Source organism: Desmodus rotundus, chromosome 4 (assembly GCF_022682495.2).
Source record: "Desmodus rotundus isolate HL8 chromosome 4, HLdesRot8A.1, whole genome shotgun sequence".
In the NCBI taxonomy this organism is placed as follows: Eukaryota; Metazoa; Chordata; class Mammalia; order Chiroptera; family Phyllostomidae; genus Desmodus; species Desmodus rotundus.
In genome coordinates, this window is record NC_071390.1 from 145966321 (window position 1) to 145981679 (window position 15359).

The 15359-nt window shown below is 36.8% G+C and overlaps 1 protein-coding gene across 11 annotated transcripts in view; it reads right to left on the reverse strand.

The window, feature by feature from the left end:
- ABI1 (abl interactor 1) overlaps positions 1-15359 on the reverse strand; it is a 129359-nt gene that overhangs the window by 37911 nt on the left and 76089 nt on the right. For all 11 annotated transcript variants that reach the window (XM_024576607.4, XM_053923387.2, XM_053923385.2 and 8 more), the window contains exon 3: positions 1775-1951. In XM_024576607.4, the coding sequence (XP_024432375.1) occupies positions 1775-1951 (177 nt within the window). The remainder of the gene's footprint in view (positions 1-1774; positions 1952-15359) is intronic.

The following is a 15359-nucleotide window of genomic DNA, read 5'->3' on the forward strand; positions in this document are numbered from 1 at the left end:
GATAAAAACAAACTAATGGAATGCTAGGAGAACACAGGTGTTAGACTTTATCCTTAATTGACAGGTTTAAGTGATTAAAGCTGTGACTTGATAGGCTTAAGTGACTGCTTTTGAATAAAGACTCCTTTCCTTTAGCACTAAACCTTTGCCTCTGGAATTGTCGTCTATAGAGTGTGGCAGAGGGTTGCAGGATGCCAACTGCTATTCGGTAACAATTACACTTCCCATTTATACATATATGATGAAATAATTGAATATTCTCACCCAAAATTTCATTGTGAAATGAGTTTTCTTTTTATACTCTGCTAAGTACTATGCACAATTGTTAAGTGAAGAGACAGTAGAGGATATTCACTTGTGAGATGGTGACAATTTTTTTCATCTGTGTGTCTTTGGCAGAAAGAAAAATCAAGATTAGGCAAAAGAGGAAGTAATAAGAACAAGTGAATGAATAAGTGAATGAGTAAGTAAGCATGTGCACATACACATGTGTAAGGTATATACATCATTTTTAATCCAAAGGCACAAAATACAAAAAAAAGTTATTCTAGACTCTCATAATCCAAATCCTACAGATCAATATAGTCTAAAATAAGTTAAATTTGAATTTAAGCTCTTACATACCTTCACCACATCCTTGGGTAAAAGTACAAGAAACAAACAAACAGCCTCCTCCACATTTGCTAAGTGTCCCAACTTTACATATAACTTCTAAGCATGACAGCAAAGGGGAAAATCTAATTGTCTCCGAAAAGGGTAGAATGAAGGCTTCTTGACCACGAACCCTAGATAACTCAGAATGCAGCAGATCCAGCAATAGCACTAGTCAGATCAAACAGTTAAGAAAAGCTTCAAGATTCTAGCTGACTCCTAAAAATGATTATAAATATTCTGAAGACCAGGAATAAAATCACAAATTGGTCCTCCAGGAAAGGGACTGTCAAATTTCAGAGGAACAGTTTATCCTGAGCAGAGCTGACTAAAGAATTCACAACATTCTCAATGCTTCCATAATACGAAAATAGTTTGACAGGCTGTAAGTATCTTTCATGAGCAGTTAATTCTGCCATGCTAGGAAATGGGCATAGGCAGTGAATAATCTCCTTCCTAAAAGCTTATTGGGGCGGGGTGGGGGGTGGAGATAAGGGGTGGTACACAGCAGAAAATTGCATAAACTTTATTTCTCCTAAGCTGCTAGAATTACATCCACACAGACACATTAATATATACACAACACATATTTTGGAATAAAAGTTTTAAAGTATTTATACATTCTTTTCTAAGCCAGTTCTGAAAAGCATGTAAATTTTTTATTTTTAAATATTCATTCAGTAGTGAAAGCAAGACATGGTATTCATACCACAATATTAGTCTAGGATTCAAATGGTTCAATTACTGAATAATCATTTCAAGGTTTTTTTTTTTTAATTTTTATTGTTATTCAATTACAGTTGTATGCCTTTTCTCCCCATCCCTCCACCCCACCCCAGCCGAACCCCCCTCCCTCCCCCACCTCCACCTTCCCCCTTGATTTTGTCTATGAAGTTTTAATAGCTTCCTAAATATAGCCTATTCAACAGGCAAAATTCTGCCCCAAGTTTGGTATAATACATAACTAATATTACATAAATGTTCTATGAAAATTGTAATGCTAGTTACTAGCCAAGAAAATATATTAATTCTTGAAGAAATTATCTTTATAAGCATTTTGCTACCCAAAATATTTAGCAGCTAAATAAGTTATGTTAGGTTAATGTAATATAAAAATGCTTACCTTGACACCATGGCCCACATCATCCAGAACTGTATAGTCAATAGGTTTCCGAATATACCTTACAGGTCGCTCCATATTTGCAGGTGCTATTATTTTGTGAGTTCTTGATGTATTCTTATTTGTTGTCAAAATACCAATCTCTCTTCGAGCCACTTTCTCTTTATGAATGTCCACCGTCTGTTATTTTAATATAAACAATGCAAGAAATTATCAGGCATAGTAAATAATAAATATGATGTCCATATACATTGGATCATATATAGGTTGGACCATGTGACTGTATTACATGTCTGTTTTCCAGTGAATACTATATCTTTCCCTTTAAAATTAAGCAAATTAATATCTTCAAGGCTCAAAACGGGGAATATCTTAAAGGTAATTAAAAGTAGAAACTAAACTAATGGATTTGATCCCAAAGCGATTTTTTCCCCCTAAAGATTTCGTGTTTGTGGGAAGGGAGGGAGGTCACACTCTGAGTAGCTTACACTTTATGTAGTGAGAATGCAGACCAGGAAAAAAAAAAAAAATCAGTGATTAGAACACAATGAGGTAAGTGCAATAGCGACCCATGCACAGTTTATTAGAAATTAAAGGTGTTCAGAGCAAGATACCAAACTAGACTGAGATGGGTTCACATAAAGGCTTTATACAGTAGGTAGGGGTTTTTATTTCTTAAGATTTTATTTATTTATTCATTTTTTAAACAGAAGAGAAGGGAGAGAGAAAGGGAAGGAGAAAAAGAGGGAGGGAATCATCAATGTGTGGTTGCTCTCCCATGCCCCCTATTAGGGACCTGGCCTGCAACTCAGGGGTGTGCCCTAGGCTGGGAATCAAACCATTGACCCTTTGGCCCACAGGCTGGCGCTAAATCCACTGAGCCTCACCAGCCAAGGATATAGAGGTGGTAGGTTTTTAAGAATGAATAGAAGAGGCAAATATGGAAATGATTCAAGGAAGAAAGAACTGCATGTTGCAGACAACAGTATAAGAGAAAAGATAAGAGCACAGATTCCACAGCCTACCTAATACTATCCCTTTATGGCTTAAAAATATTTTTTTTAATTTACCTGATAACATTTAAGAACACAAAAGTAGTTAGCACACAAGATGTAATTACAAAACTGCTCAACAATTTAAACTTTGCCCTAATAGTAATGGGGAACCAGTAACAAATTTAAATTGAATGACATAATCAGATCTGCATTTTAAAAGATCCCTCTGGCACAGGTGTTGAGGATAGAGAGAACAAGACTACAAGCCAGGGAGACCAGCTAGGCAATTATGATAGTCTAGGTGAAAAAGAGCAAGGATGTGAACTGAACTGAGGAAAGGGGGGTGAAGGGTAGTGTCAGGGAAAAAAAGGTTTAATACTATGCTCAGTTAAGATTCTATTTCACCATATTTTACAAACTGATTGGGAAAGAACCTGTAATCAAAAATGTTTTCCTAACTCCAAAACAAGGTACAGAAGGGACAACTCTCCTTGGGTGTTTAGCACTTTTGCACATCTTGGAAAAGACGACACTTGATTCTCTTTGCTCTGGATATTTATATGCAAACAGCCTTAGAAGATACAGTGTCACCCTGGAAAGAAAAATGCAGGTTTATTTCTTGTCCAGTATAATAAAGAGAATGTTATCCCCCAGGGCAAAGGGAAGGCAGGCTTACTGCCCTGTTATAAAAGATCTGGTCCCCTAAGCTAGGAGTTCCTTTCTTTTAATACATTCAATTCAGAGTGTAGCATCACTCAGCCCTCTTTGCAGGATTCTATAAAAATTGGGTCTGGTTAACTGGCACAAATGCTGACACTGACTACTGCTATTGCCACAAATAATGAAGTCCTTTGTGTAACCCAAGAGTCTCATGTGCTTTAATAGTATCCTTGACATTGTGGCAGGCTAACTGGTGAGCTTGTATAAAGGGTGAAATATCAAACCCTTCACAATTTTTGACAGTTTTGACAGAGAATGGAATCTGACAAAGTTTTTTTAGAATGAGAGACTAGTTAACAAATTGAGAGAAGTCTATGGGAACTGTAAGTCAATGTGTTGACCAAACTGTATGGTTAACCAAGCAATGAATGGTCCTCCATTTTATCACCTGTTAATGAGGCTGAATTGAAGAGGTAGTTTCAGGTTGATGACCCGTAACTACGTTCAAAGACAGCAGTCTGAATAATGCCCCACTTACTGTCAAATCTCTACACCAAGCTGATAGCAGGTCTCAGCAGGTCTGCCCTGTGAGCAACTAGTACTAAGATTTGTCTGGTGGAGAGAGAGCAGAGCATGTAAGGTTCTTTTCCCTGCAAAGAACCGTGTCTACACTGGCTGTGAAAGGAGGAAAACTGCAGCCACTGTGATCAGAATCAGAAGAATCTTTAGAACTTGGGCTAGTTTGTTTGGGAGATTTGGAGCAGGGCACATCGGCTTGTTAAAGAAGAAAGGCAACAGCTGTCCATCTTATTGCTCAGTCCCTCCTGCGGTCTATCTTGTCAATATTCAATCCAGTGAATGAGTAAAAGGCGTCAGTATTTTCTGGCAGTGGGTCTTGTCTGCTCTAGACGAGCTGTGGCCCCCTTACAGAAATTTCTGAGACAAACTCCGTATGCTGAAGTGGGCTGACAATGATGACAAAGGTGATTCACTGAATGAGAAACTCACCCAAAGAAATCTAGATGAATTCTTGCTATCAGCCCTGCCAGCCTTAGAAAGCTACCCTAAATCCTTATGTTGAAATCACGTAAGAATTTAAGAGATGTTACTTTGACAGTGGAGCAACAAATAGCCCAAGTTAGGTGTATTCCTAAAAATAATGATACCACTGCATATCAAGCCCAAGTCAGCCAAAATGTACAAACCCATGGCTGCATCAGAATGCAGTGGTTGTAGATGTTGAATAAAGGTGTCCCCAAACAAAAATGGATGATGTCAGTAACGATGACCTTGCTGAAGAATACAAGACTTTAGGTAGACCAAAAACAACATGGGTTTATTTGGTTGATCAGCACTGGGCTACAGTACCACTCAACATGAAAAGTCAATGTGCCTTGTTTACTGGTATAGAACAGCTCTCTCCCAACCCCTCCCTACACCACAACCTCACCTGCTTTTAAGAGAAAGATGAATAGGGGGTTGGTCAAGCTCCCCCAGTCTCCAAGGGGACCAAGCAAACCTGGGTATATTAGATAACTCTGGGGAAGGGAGGGACTCAATATTTTATGGCTCTGTAAGATACCCACTCTGGGTATTTATCAGAAAAAAAACAAAACACTAATTCAAAAAGATATATATGCACCCCCCCCATGTTCACTGCAGCACTATTTACAACAGCCAAGATACAGAAACAACCTAAATGTCTATCAATGGATGAATGGATGAAGAAACACACACAATGGAATAGTATTCAGCCATAAAAAAATCTTGCCATGTGTAACACCCATATTGACATTGAGTGCATTACACTAAGTCAGACAGAAAAATACTGTGTGATATCACTTATATGTGGAATCTAAAAAACAGACAAATAACAACAAGAACAAAAATAAGCTCATAAATAGAACAGGTTGGTGGTTGCCAGAAGGGAGGAGTTGATTAAAAGGGGTTAAGGGAGTCAAAAGGCAAAAATTTCCTTACAAAATAAGTAAGTCATGAGGATGTAATGTACAACATGACAACTATTATTTAATAATACTGCATATTTGAAAGTTACTAAGAGGGTAAATTTTAAGAGTTCTCATCACAAGAAATTTTATAATTATATATGGAACAGATATTAACTAGACTTATTGTGGTGATCACTTTACAATATATACAAATATTGAATCATTATGTTGTGCACCTGGAACTAACACATGTTATGTCTCTTATTATACCTCTATTAAAAAAAGAAAATACATACATACATAATAAAATTTGTTTCTCTCTGCTTCCATTACTTTAATCCCAATTTACTATAATCGCTCAACCTGGTTACTGCAACAGCAGTCTAACCATCCATCTGCACCCAATCTAGCCTCTTTCAACCTGTTCTCCATTGGGTATCCATGGTGATCTCTAGAAAAACAGTTCAATGATACACACACCCCTATGTTCACTGCAGCATTACTCACACAGCCCAAGACATGGAAACAACTGAAGTGTCCTTCAACAGATGATCAGATAAAGATGTGGTCCATACATATAATGGACTACTACTCAGGCATAAAAGATGAAATACTGCCATTTGTGACAACATGGATGAACCTTGAGAATATCATGCTAGGGGAAGTCAGAAAAATTTAAGAACCATATGATTTCACTCATATGTGTGATATAAAACTGAAAGCAACAAACGAACAAACAGGAAAAACAAACAAAAACCTCATGGGCACAGAAAACAGTATGGTGGTTACCAAAGGATAGTAATGGTTAAAGGGGGTCAAATATATGGTGATGAAAGAATATTTGACTTTGGATTGTGGAAACACAGTGCAAGATACAGATGAAGTATCGGAATTATACACTTGAGACTTATATAATCTTATTAACTGATGTTGAGGCAGGAGATAGAAAGGAAGAAACTCCAGAGGTGCCTCAGGGCTAAGATAAAGGACATCCATACAGGACAGAGACCCTGTTCTAAGACCAGTTGTTCTCGATTTCTGGAAAAGCAATGAATCATGGTGACTCATGGTGATTCATGAATGCACCTATGCAGAAGATGCTATATGACCCCGGCTTCATTATCATGGCATTATAATAAATTAACATTGTGTGACCCCCTTCTCCAGGGGCCAATCAAGGAAAATCATGGGAGACCACATGCACAATAGCTTTCAAGTAATACAACTACTTGTACATGCGTAATAAAAGCTCGCCAAAACTAGCCAGGAAGGCTCCGCCCTATAAGAATAGAATCCCTCCAGCTCCTGACGTCGATCTCTGCTTGAAGTTGGCCTGCTCCCATGTTCTGTGGAGTGTACTCGCGTAATAAATCTGCTCTCTCTCTTTCTGCTATAAACTCTGTGTGTTCGGTTCAATTCTTTGTCCGCAATCACCACGAACCTGGTTACCTATGTCCACCTGTGACAAGGTCACCCCAATAAATTTAATTTTTTAAAAAAAACAGTAAACTTGAGAAAACAAAATGAAAAAAAAAAAAGTAAAGCTATCTCAACTGTTTAAATCCTTTTAAAAGAACATCCCACATGGTTCTCAGTCTTCATGGGAAAAGAAACTCAAAATGGCTCAAGTTTGTTCTATATTTTTCTCATCCATCACTGTCCACAATTCTCCTTAGAAGTCATCTTTTTTCACCCATTATACTTCCCTCACACATTGCAGAACTATTCAGGACACTATCTCAAATTGAAAATTTTTCTGAGTGTACTCCCTCTCCAGTCTCCCAATTAGGAATCATGAAAGTCCAAATCACAATCCATCCGGCAACGAACAACCCTCCATATGGCAGAGTGAGTGAATAAAGCAGGTAGGAGGAGGGGAACAAGCTTGGAACATTGTATAACAACAGTATGCATATGTTCACCAAGACAAAGTTAACTTTTTCAGGGAGATAATTCCTTCACATACTTCAATTCCTTTTCACACTTTCTTCTTCATCTTAAAATTGCAAAAGAAGCAGTTTAATAGAAATAAAATTAATTTTCAATTCTAATGCACTGGAATTTAAGAGTTACCAGTGAGAGGGACTAGACGGCCCAGGTGATTACCCTGTAGCAACCCCTGGACCTACAAAGCACAGCTGAAAACCACTGGTTAAACACACACACAGATGGTATCAGAAAACCTAGGCAACTTCACTTACTAGTTGTGAAGTTTTATACAAGCTTTTAAACTAAAATTTTGTTTTACTTTTATAAAATGGGGATAGGATACTATTAGAACCTATAATATTGCTTGATACTAAAGTACAAAAATATTAAGCAAGTCTGAATCTAATTTCAAACTATCCAATCTCCAACCAACTATTAAGGTAAAGTCTTTCTCAATGTTAAAACAAAAACACGGACACATCACACTGTGCATTCGACATATAATGAATGTCGCCCTGACCAGTGTGGTTCAATTGATTGGGTATCATCCCACGAAGCAAAAGGTCACCAGTTAAGATTCTCAATCAGGATACATGCCTAGGTTGTGAGTTCAGTCCTAGGTGGAGGGGTACAAGGGGCAGCCAATTGATGTTTCTCTCCTCCTCTTTCTCCCTTCTCTCCCTCTCTCTAAAAAATACAGTTTAAAAACAATAAAACAATGACTTTAAAAAAAAGAAAAATAATCAATGTGGCCGTCTAACCATGTGGCTCAGCTGTTTGGGGAATCATTCTATAATGGGATAGGCCAAACCTAAGATCCCTGGAAAGCAGGGGATTCCCCCATATCCAGCATGGAGGCTGTTCTCCCTCTTGCCAGGAAAGAGCAGCCAAGGCTGCAAATTAAAAGCACCCTGCCTTCTCCAAGGCAGGGAGGAGCCAACTGAGCTGAAGGCACAGTGCTTAAGGCACACTGCATAACAAAGGCAGCTACCAACTATAAATGAGCCAGTGTGTTACCCTGACAACCAAGCAGTGTGCTTTCCCAACAGGGAGAAGCTGCAAGAGGAGACTAGACTGCCTTTTACTTGGCAGGAGGTGGGGCAAAGGCAAACACAGCCAACAAGAGCCTCCACTGGTTGGAAAGCTGGACACTCCCACTGGCTTCCAGAGTGAGAGGACTTTTAAAACAGGAGGTGGGGAAAAGCTCACTCTCTTGGCTCTTGGTCATAGATGCCCTTGGATCCTCTGGGTCTCTGGCCCTGTCTCTGCACATGGACAGGAGTACTCATGGTTCCAGCAGATGCCAGGCCCACCAGGGGCTTAGGCCCCACATGGTTGGAAGCCCAGCCCCTGGGACACTATGATCCAGTGCAGCAGGGCACATGGAGATTGAGAGCAACACACTCCAAATCTTGAAAGAGAGAGCTCCTGCAAGAAGATGGCAACTCTGAAACCCACAAGTGCACATTCCAGTGAGAGCCAGCTTAAGCTCCCAGAGGACAGATTAAAAAGATAAAAACTTCTGGGCGTGGTTTTGGCTTTTAATCTTTTGAGGAGCAAGAGAAGTTCTGGGTCTCAGGGGAGAAAAGGGTTCAGAGTAGAAGAGTTCTCAGAGCCCCCCAAAGTGGAACCTTGTTAATAAAAACCTGTTTTGTTCAACACAAATATTCGGGTCATGTATCACAGCAACAAGCAGCTGAACTGCATTCTGCATGGTAACTTTTGCACCAAAAGGTTGCAAATCCCTGGTCTGGGCACATACCTAGGTTGAGAGTTTGATCCCTGGTCAGTGCACATACCAATCTACGTTGCTCTCTCACACTGATGCTTGTGTATGTGTCTCTTCCCAACCTGCCCCCCACCCCAAAATCACACTCTACAAAAATCAGTAAACATGTCCTTGGGTGAGGATATTTTTTTAAAACACAAATATAATAAATGTAGAACCCGGAAGACATTTTAAGTGAATTAAGCCAGACACAGAAAGAAAAAAAAGTTGCATGATCTCACTTATACATGGAATTTAAAGAAGTAGAACACACAGAAAAAGAGTAAAAGATGGTTACCAGGGGTGGAGAAGTGTGGAACATGGAAAATCTAAAAAAGTCTGAACACACAGAAGCAGAGTAGAAGGTGGTTACCAGAATCAGGGGGGTGGGACAAAGAGAAAGATGTTGTACAAAGGCAACAAAGTCAAGTCTAGATATCTAATGTACAGCATGACCAGTTAATACTATACCGAATACAGCAAATTTGCTAAGAAAATAAGTTTCAGGTGGTCTCATCACTAGAAAAAAAGGTAACTATGTAAGAAGATATGTTAATTAGTTTATAGTTATTTCACTATGTAATATATATCAAATCATGATATTGTACACATGAAATATATACAATTTTTATTTTTTAAAAAATTTTAAAAAGACAATAAATGTGGATTATGTTTAAATCTCTAGTTTTGCCACTAGCAATAATAGCATTTTGGACGACTCCTCAAAGCCAATCTAATAAGCATTAAGGTTCTGAAAGCTTGAAACTCTGCAATTCCAAAGTAAATATGCCATAAAGGCTAAAATTCACTTGAAAGAAGAAAGCAGATGTTACAGATGTGGATATCAATAGGACAAACTAAAGAGAGAAAATCAAGGACAAAATCTAATAAATGAAATGAAGATCATGCTTAATGATTCAGCAGTACCTGAAGTAGAGTGATAAAGTAAAAAAAGAATGTATATGAGATGAATTTGGAAGTATGGATAGAACGAACATGTTTAGGGGGATCACCTTTTAGACATGAGTGTATTCCTTAAGACCTTATACACAACTCAAAGCTCACAAAATCCAAGAACTAAGTTTAATACAGGACAGTGTTTCTGTTTAGTGCCCAAACATCAAATGACAATGAAATAAGTAGTTTAACAACTTTTTTGTCCAATTTTGAAATTATGCAGAGTTCATAATTTTTTTAATTGAAATATTCATAGTTTTAAAATAATTTTGATTGTTACTAATAATTTGCATTGCAATTTTAGCACATAAAAGGAACTGTACTGCATGGGCTGGTAACAAAATATAACTGCAGCAGTCTAATGCAGAACAAATAAGGCCTTTGAATTTGGGTAATATAAGAGGCAGAACCCAAAGCTAAAGTAACAAACCTAAAAAACTGTTTTGACAGATTCTATATAACAAGTACAAATAATATAAAGAGTTGTGAACAAGAATCACGACAATAGGGTACATAAGATAATCAAAAATAAAATCATACACTCTATCCCCATCCAATTATAAAGAAATAAAGAAATAAGGAAACAATAAAATTGGAGTTTGAAAGAATAACCTGAAAAAAGATAATTATGTGGCCTTCAAAGCTAGGTACAAACACACCCCCACCTACTCATGACCCCACTTCCATCCAATGTAGTATCTGATGTCAAATCTTCTCAAAATGATCTACAATGCTTCCAGATAAAAACTTCAACAGGATTTTTCATAGTTTCAAAATATACTTGGAAGGGCAAAAGGGAAAGAATGGCCTAGATATGGATAAAAAGAAATTAGACAGGGGAGGGGGTCTTGCCCACTGACATTTATTATAAAGCCATAATAAGTAAGACAGCAGGGTTCTTACGCAGGTTAAATAAATGGATCAATTCAACAGAAGAGAGACCTCAAACAAACTTGGTATCTTACAGTGATGGCACAGCATGAAAAAATGCATTATTTAAAAAGGGTGACTAGTTTGCCACTCTGAAAACGGATCCCTAACACCATAGGGGAAAAAACAATTTGAGAACCATTAAATGTAAATGCAAATAAGTGACATGTTCATAACCGAAATATTACAGATTAATGAGAATAAGTGAACTACTATGAATGAACTATGTACGAAATAGATAAACCTTACATAATGCTGAATGAAAAAAAAGTAAGCCACACCAGACTATATTCACCACAAATCTATTTTTATGAAACCCAAATACAAACAAGATTAAACAACAATTACTTAGGGATACACATATATGTGATAAAACTTTTTAAAAGGGAAAGGAAATAAACACTCCCTTGGGGGTATTGAACTGATAATTTTCTAGCTAACTTTGGTGGTGGATTCACAGATGTTAGTTTTATTATTACAAATTTTATTGCATACATTATATTTATTCTTTTGAATGTATTATGTGTAAAATAATTTTTCAAAGGTCTCCAATTGCACACAAAGTACAAACAAAGCACAGAGAAAAAAAATAATTAATACTCCTGGAGCAACATCAAAAGATTCCAACCAAAAAGAAACCTCATTTTAGCCAGCCGTATTTGGCATGCCAAAAAGAAGAAAAGGGGCAGAGAAAGTCAAGCAAAGGGAACAGCATAAACAGAGCCACAGAGGCATGAAAATACACCACCTGCTCAGAGACTAGAGAAAATTTAAAATAGCATGAATAAAAATAAATTGAACTCTACTCTTAAGAGTTATTAAAGAAAGGCAAAGGAAACTGAAAAACCAAATTTCATAATTTCTTAAGGACCAAGCAGCCCTTTATGATATGAGCTTAGGAATTGAATAGACAAAATAAATTTTGTGGAACGCAAACGTTCTGAAGGAATGACTAAAATATTCCAAATGATTCTATTTAGAAAGAAAAATATTTTTAAAACAAATGTTAAAATAAAAAGTTAAATTTCATAAATATACAAGATTTTCAAGTTATCTTTTAAGGTATGATTATTTACAACTATTGTACAGAAATGTGATTTTAATTAATTTATCTTTCCTTTCTCTTACCAGTTTGAAGAAAAAAATAAAACATTCTTCTATTAAAGATCCTCCAAAAAAATCCTATTATCAAAAGACAGAAAGGCAGGCAGGAAAGAAGTATGACATAGCAAAACTACTTAATAATGCACATATTTTCTATAACATCACATTGCAGGGCTGACTAGCCTTACGACTACCTCTGACAGTAGAGAGAGGTATAGGTTTCAAAGAACCTTCTTTGTAAGTTCAAAAGCATAATAAACGTTTGCTGAAAGAGTAACTACAGAAAATAAAAACCAAAATGCTCAGCCCTAAATAGAAAGAGGAGAGGAGTATGAAACGGGTAGAAAAAGTGTAAGAGTCCTGAGACAAGCCAAACAGAGAAAGCCTTCAGCCAAGAAAGAGACAATCTTTGTCTGTTACTGCTTATTTGGACCAAGCTCTGGAAATGGCCCTATGCCCAAAATTCTGAGTTACAGAGCTTTGTTCAATAAGCTTGAAACAAGGTCCCAATCAACTGTGAAGTTAACTTGATTCAGAATGACCTATATACACACTATAAAATAGTTCTATTTAGAAAAGATGAGCTTCAAAATAGGACTCTGGTGGAAAACATAATATAAAACACTTGCATCAGAATTATTCTGAAATACTTAATCCAGGGAAAAACTAGATCTGTCACTAATACTTTGGCCCATACTCAATTTTTTAGTAACACCCAATGACATTTTTCTGTCTCCTCTTGCTTAACAATATAAGACACACTTGTATTACTTGTATTATAAAACAATGTTAAAAGATAAAAGGATGAAGAATTTGTACATTGTAAGAAGTGAGCTATTCAGAGCAACAAATAAAATTTTTAATTCAGTTAGCATGCAAGTCTTCATTATCTCAGATAACTGTCAAACAATGAACACCCTTGACCCAATGAAAAAGCACTATGCACAACAGTTTAGTGGTAAACACTGAAAAAAACAGCATGTGGAATTCTGTGATATTAAGATTTAAAACTGGTCTAGTAATTGCCAGAGATATGGTGCCTTGGATAACTCTATTTACTCAGGAGAGTTTGAAAAGTACTGGGTGTAGTTCAGAGAAATACAAGGGATATGTCGACCAAAGCACTCTATAGAGTCCTTGCATTATCTTTACAAGTTGTTCTTGTTAACATTCCAACTCTCGAATTTCTTGGTTCAGAATAACTGCAACATACTAAGGTTGGCTTTGACATTTACTACAGATGCCATGCTGAGTCAGGTCATCGCACGATGTAAGGTAGTGAAATATTATGAAATAGTGCCTTTCCAACCTTCAGGTTCACTTCAAAAGGAGCTGGTGGCTTTCTGGATCCTTGGTAATTCATGATACCAGTCGAAGACATCGGTACCAGTAAGTGAGAAGAGACTTGCTGAGAGTAGAAGGAAGGATCTGCTTGGTGCTTTAATAAGCGGCACTTAATCTGAGTGGAGTCCTGCAGGACTTCTACTGGGTTCCTTACCAGCTACATAAGTGGTACTCCAGGGGGCCCATAAATTGGCACTTGCTCCCCAACCTGAGGATCAGAGCACCGGTCATATGCAAGCATATTCCTTGTTAAGTTCAAGGGCTGGCACACAAGCTCCAGGTGTGGAATGTGCTCCCATTTGTGTAACATTTTATAAATCCATCTGAGTAGATCATATTTACTTCCTTGAGAAGGAGCACTAAAAATCTTTTTTAAAATAAGTATTTTTTTTAATTGATTGAGAGAGAAACATCAATTTGTTGTTCCATTTATGTATGCAATGTATGCATTTATTGGTTATTTCTTGTATGTGCCCTGATCAGGGATCAAATCCGCAACCTTGGCATAGTGGACAACACTAACCAACTGAGCTATCTGGCCAGGGCTTAAAAAACCTCCTTTTAAAAAATCATTTGTGTGTTTTCCTTGAACTGTCTGTATCAAGACGTGTTACTTAGAGATACCCATTCACTTTATAATTTTGACTAAGAAATATTTTGTAAATATACTTTTCAAACAAGTGAGTAAAATGTGCAATGAATTTTATACAAATTATTTTCAAGTTGGTTGGTATATTTCCTCTAGGGTTTTGTTCAACTCAGAGTACAGTAACTCTGATCAAACTATGCAACAGTAGTAATCCTCTGTAGCATTTTGAAACATTATTTTCTAAAAACACTGTCTTGCTTTAGTGTTAATGGGGCATTGTGAGGAACTGTGCAAAGACATTTTTGTTACAAACCTGTAGACCTGTTGCAATACTTTAAAAAACTTTTATTCCATTTTTGCTTGTTTTCTACACACATTGCTATTGCTTCTAAATATGCTTAAAATGCCCTGGCCAGTATGGCTCAGTTGGTTGGAGTGTTGTCATGTTAAACCAAAAGGTCATGGATTAGATACCTGGTCAAGAAACAAGGCTGGGATGCAGGCTCAGTCCCCAGTCGGGGCACATACGAGAGAGAACTGATAGGTGTTCTCTCTGGCATCGATGTTTCTCTCCCTCTCTCTCTCCCTCCTTTTCCCCTCTCCCTAAAAATCAATAAGCATGTCCTTAAGTGAGGATTTTATAAGTAAGTAAGTAAATAAATAAATAAATAAGCAAGCTTAAAATATTTTCTTTCCTCATGTACTGTACATTAATCTTATTTGCCATCATTTTGAACACAAAAATGTATATTTAAAATACCTGTCCAATGGTATAAAATGAAAAAGGAATTATGTAATCACCGCATTGTTTTTTAAACTAAAAATCATTTTGTTTTAAATAATGAAAACCATATTAAAATTAGATAATGTGATAATATATCTAATTGAATAAAATATGAAATATGCAAAAAGGAATGTAAGACACACTATAGAACACTCCATATGGTAACTATACATCAATCTCAAAAAAAATGTTGTGCTTAATTTAATGATAATAACCATTTTTTATCCAAACTAGGTTCTAAGGCAAATATGAACTTTTAAGAGAACGTAAAATCCCAATTTATCTTCTAAGTATCAGGTCACGAGTTGTACTTATTCCCCAATCTACTACTCCTTTCTAAGAATTAACTTTGGCTTTAGTATTTTATGAGTGTCTCTCCCTTTCTGAAAAGATAATGTATTTAAAATTTGGTCAAAATGTCAGGCATCATACTCTAATGACTAAGAGCACAGGCTCAGGAACCAGACTGCAGAGATTTCAAAGACTACCATTTGCTAGCTGTGAGACCCTGGACGAGTTACTTAACCATTCTATGCCCTCACTTGTCTTACCATACAGGTGAGATTTTAAAAGAAAAAA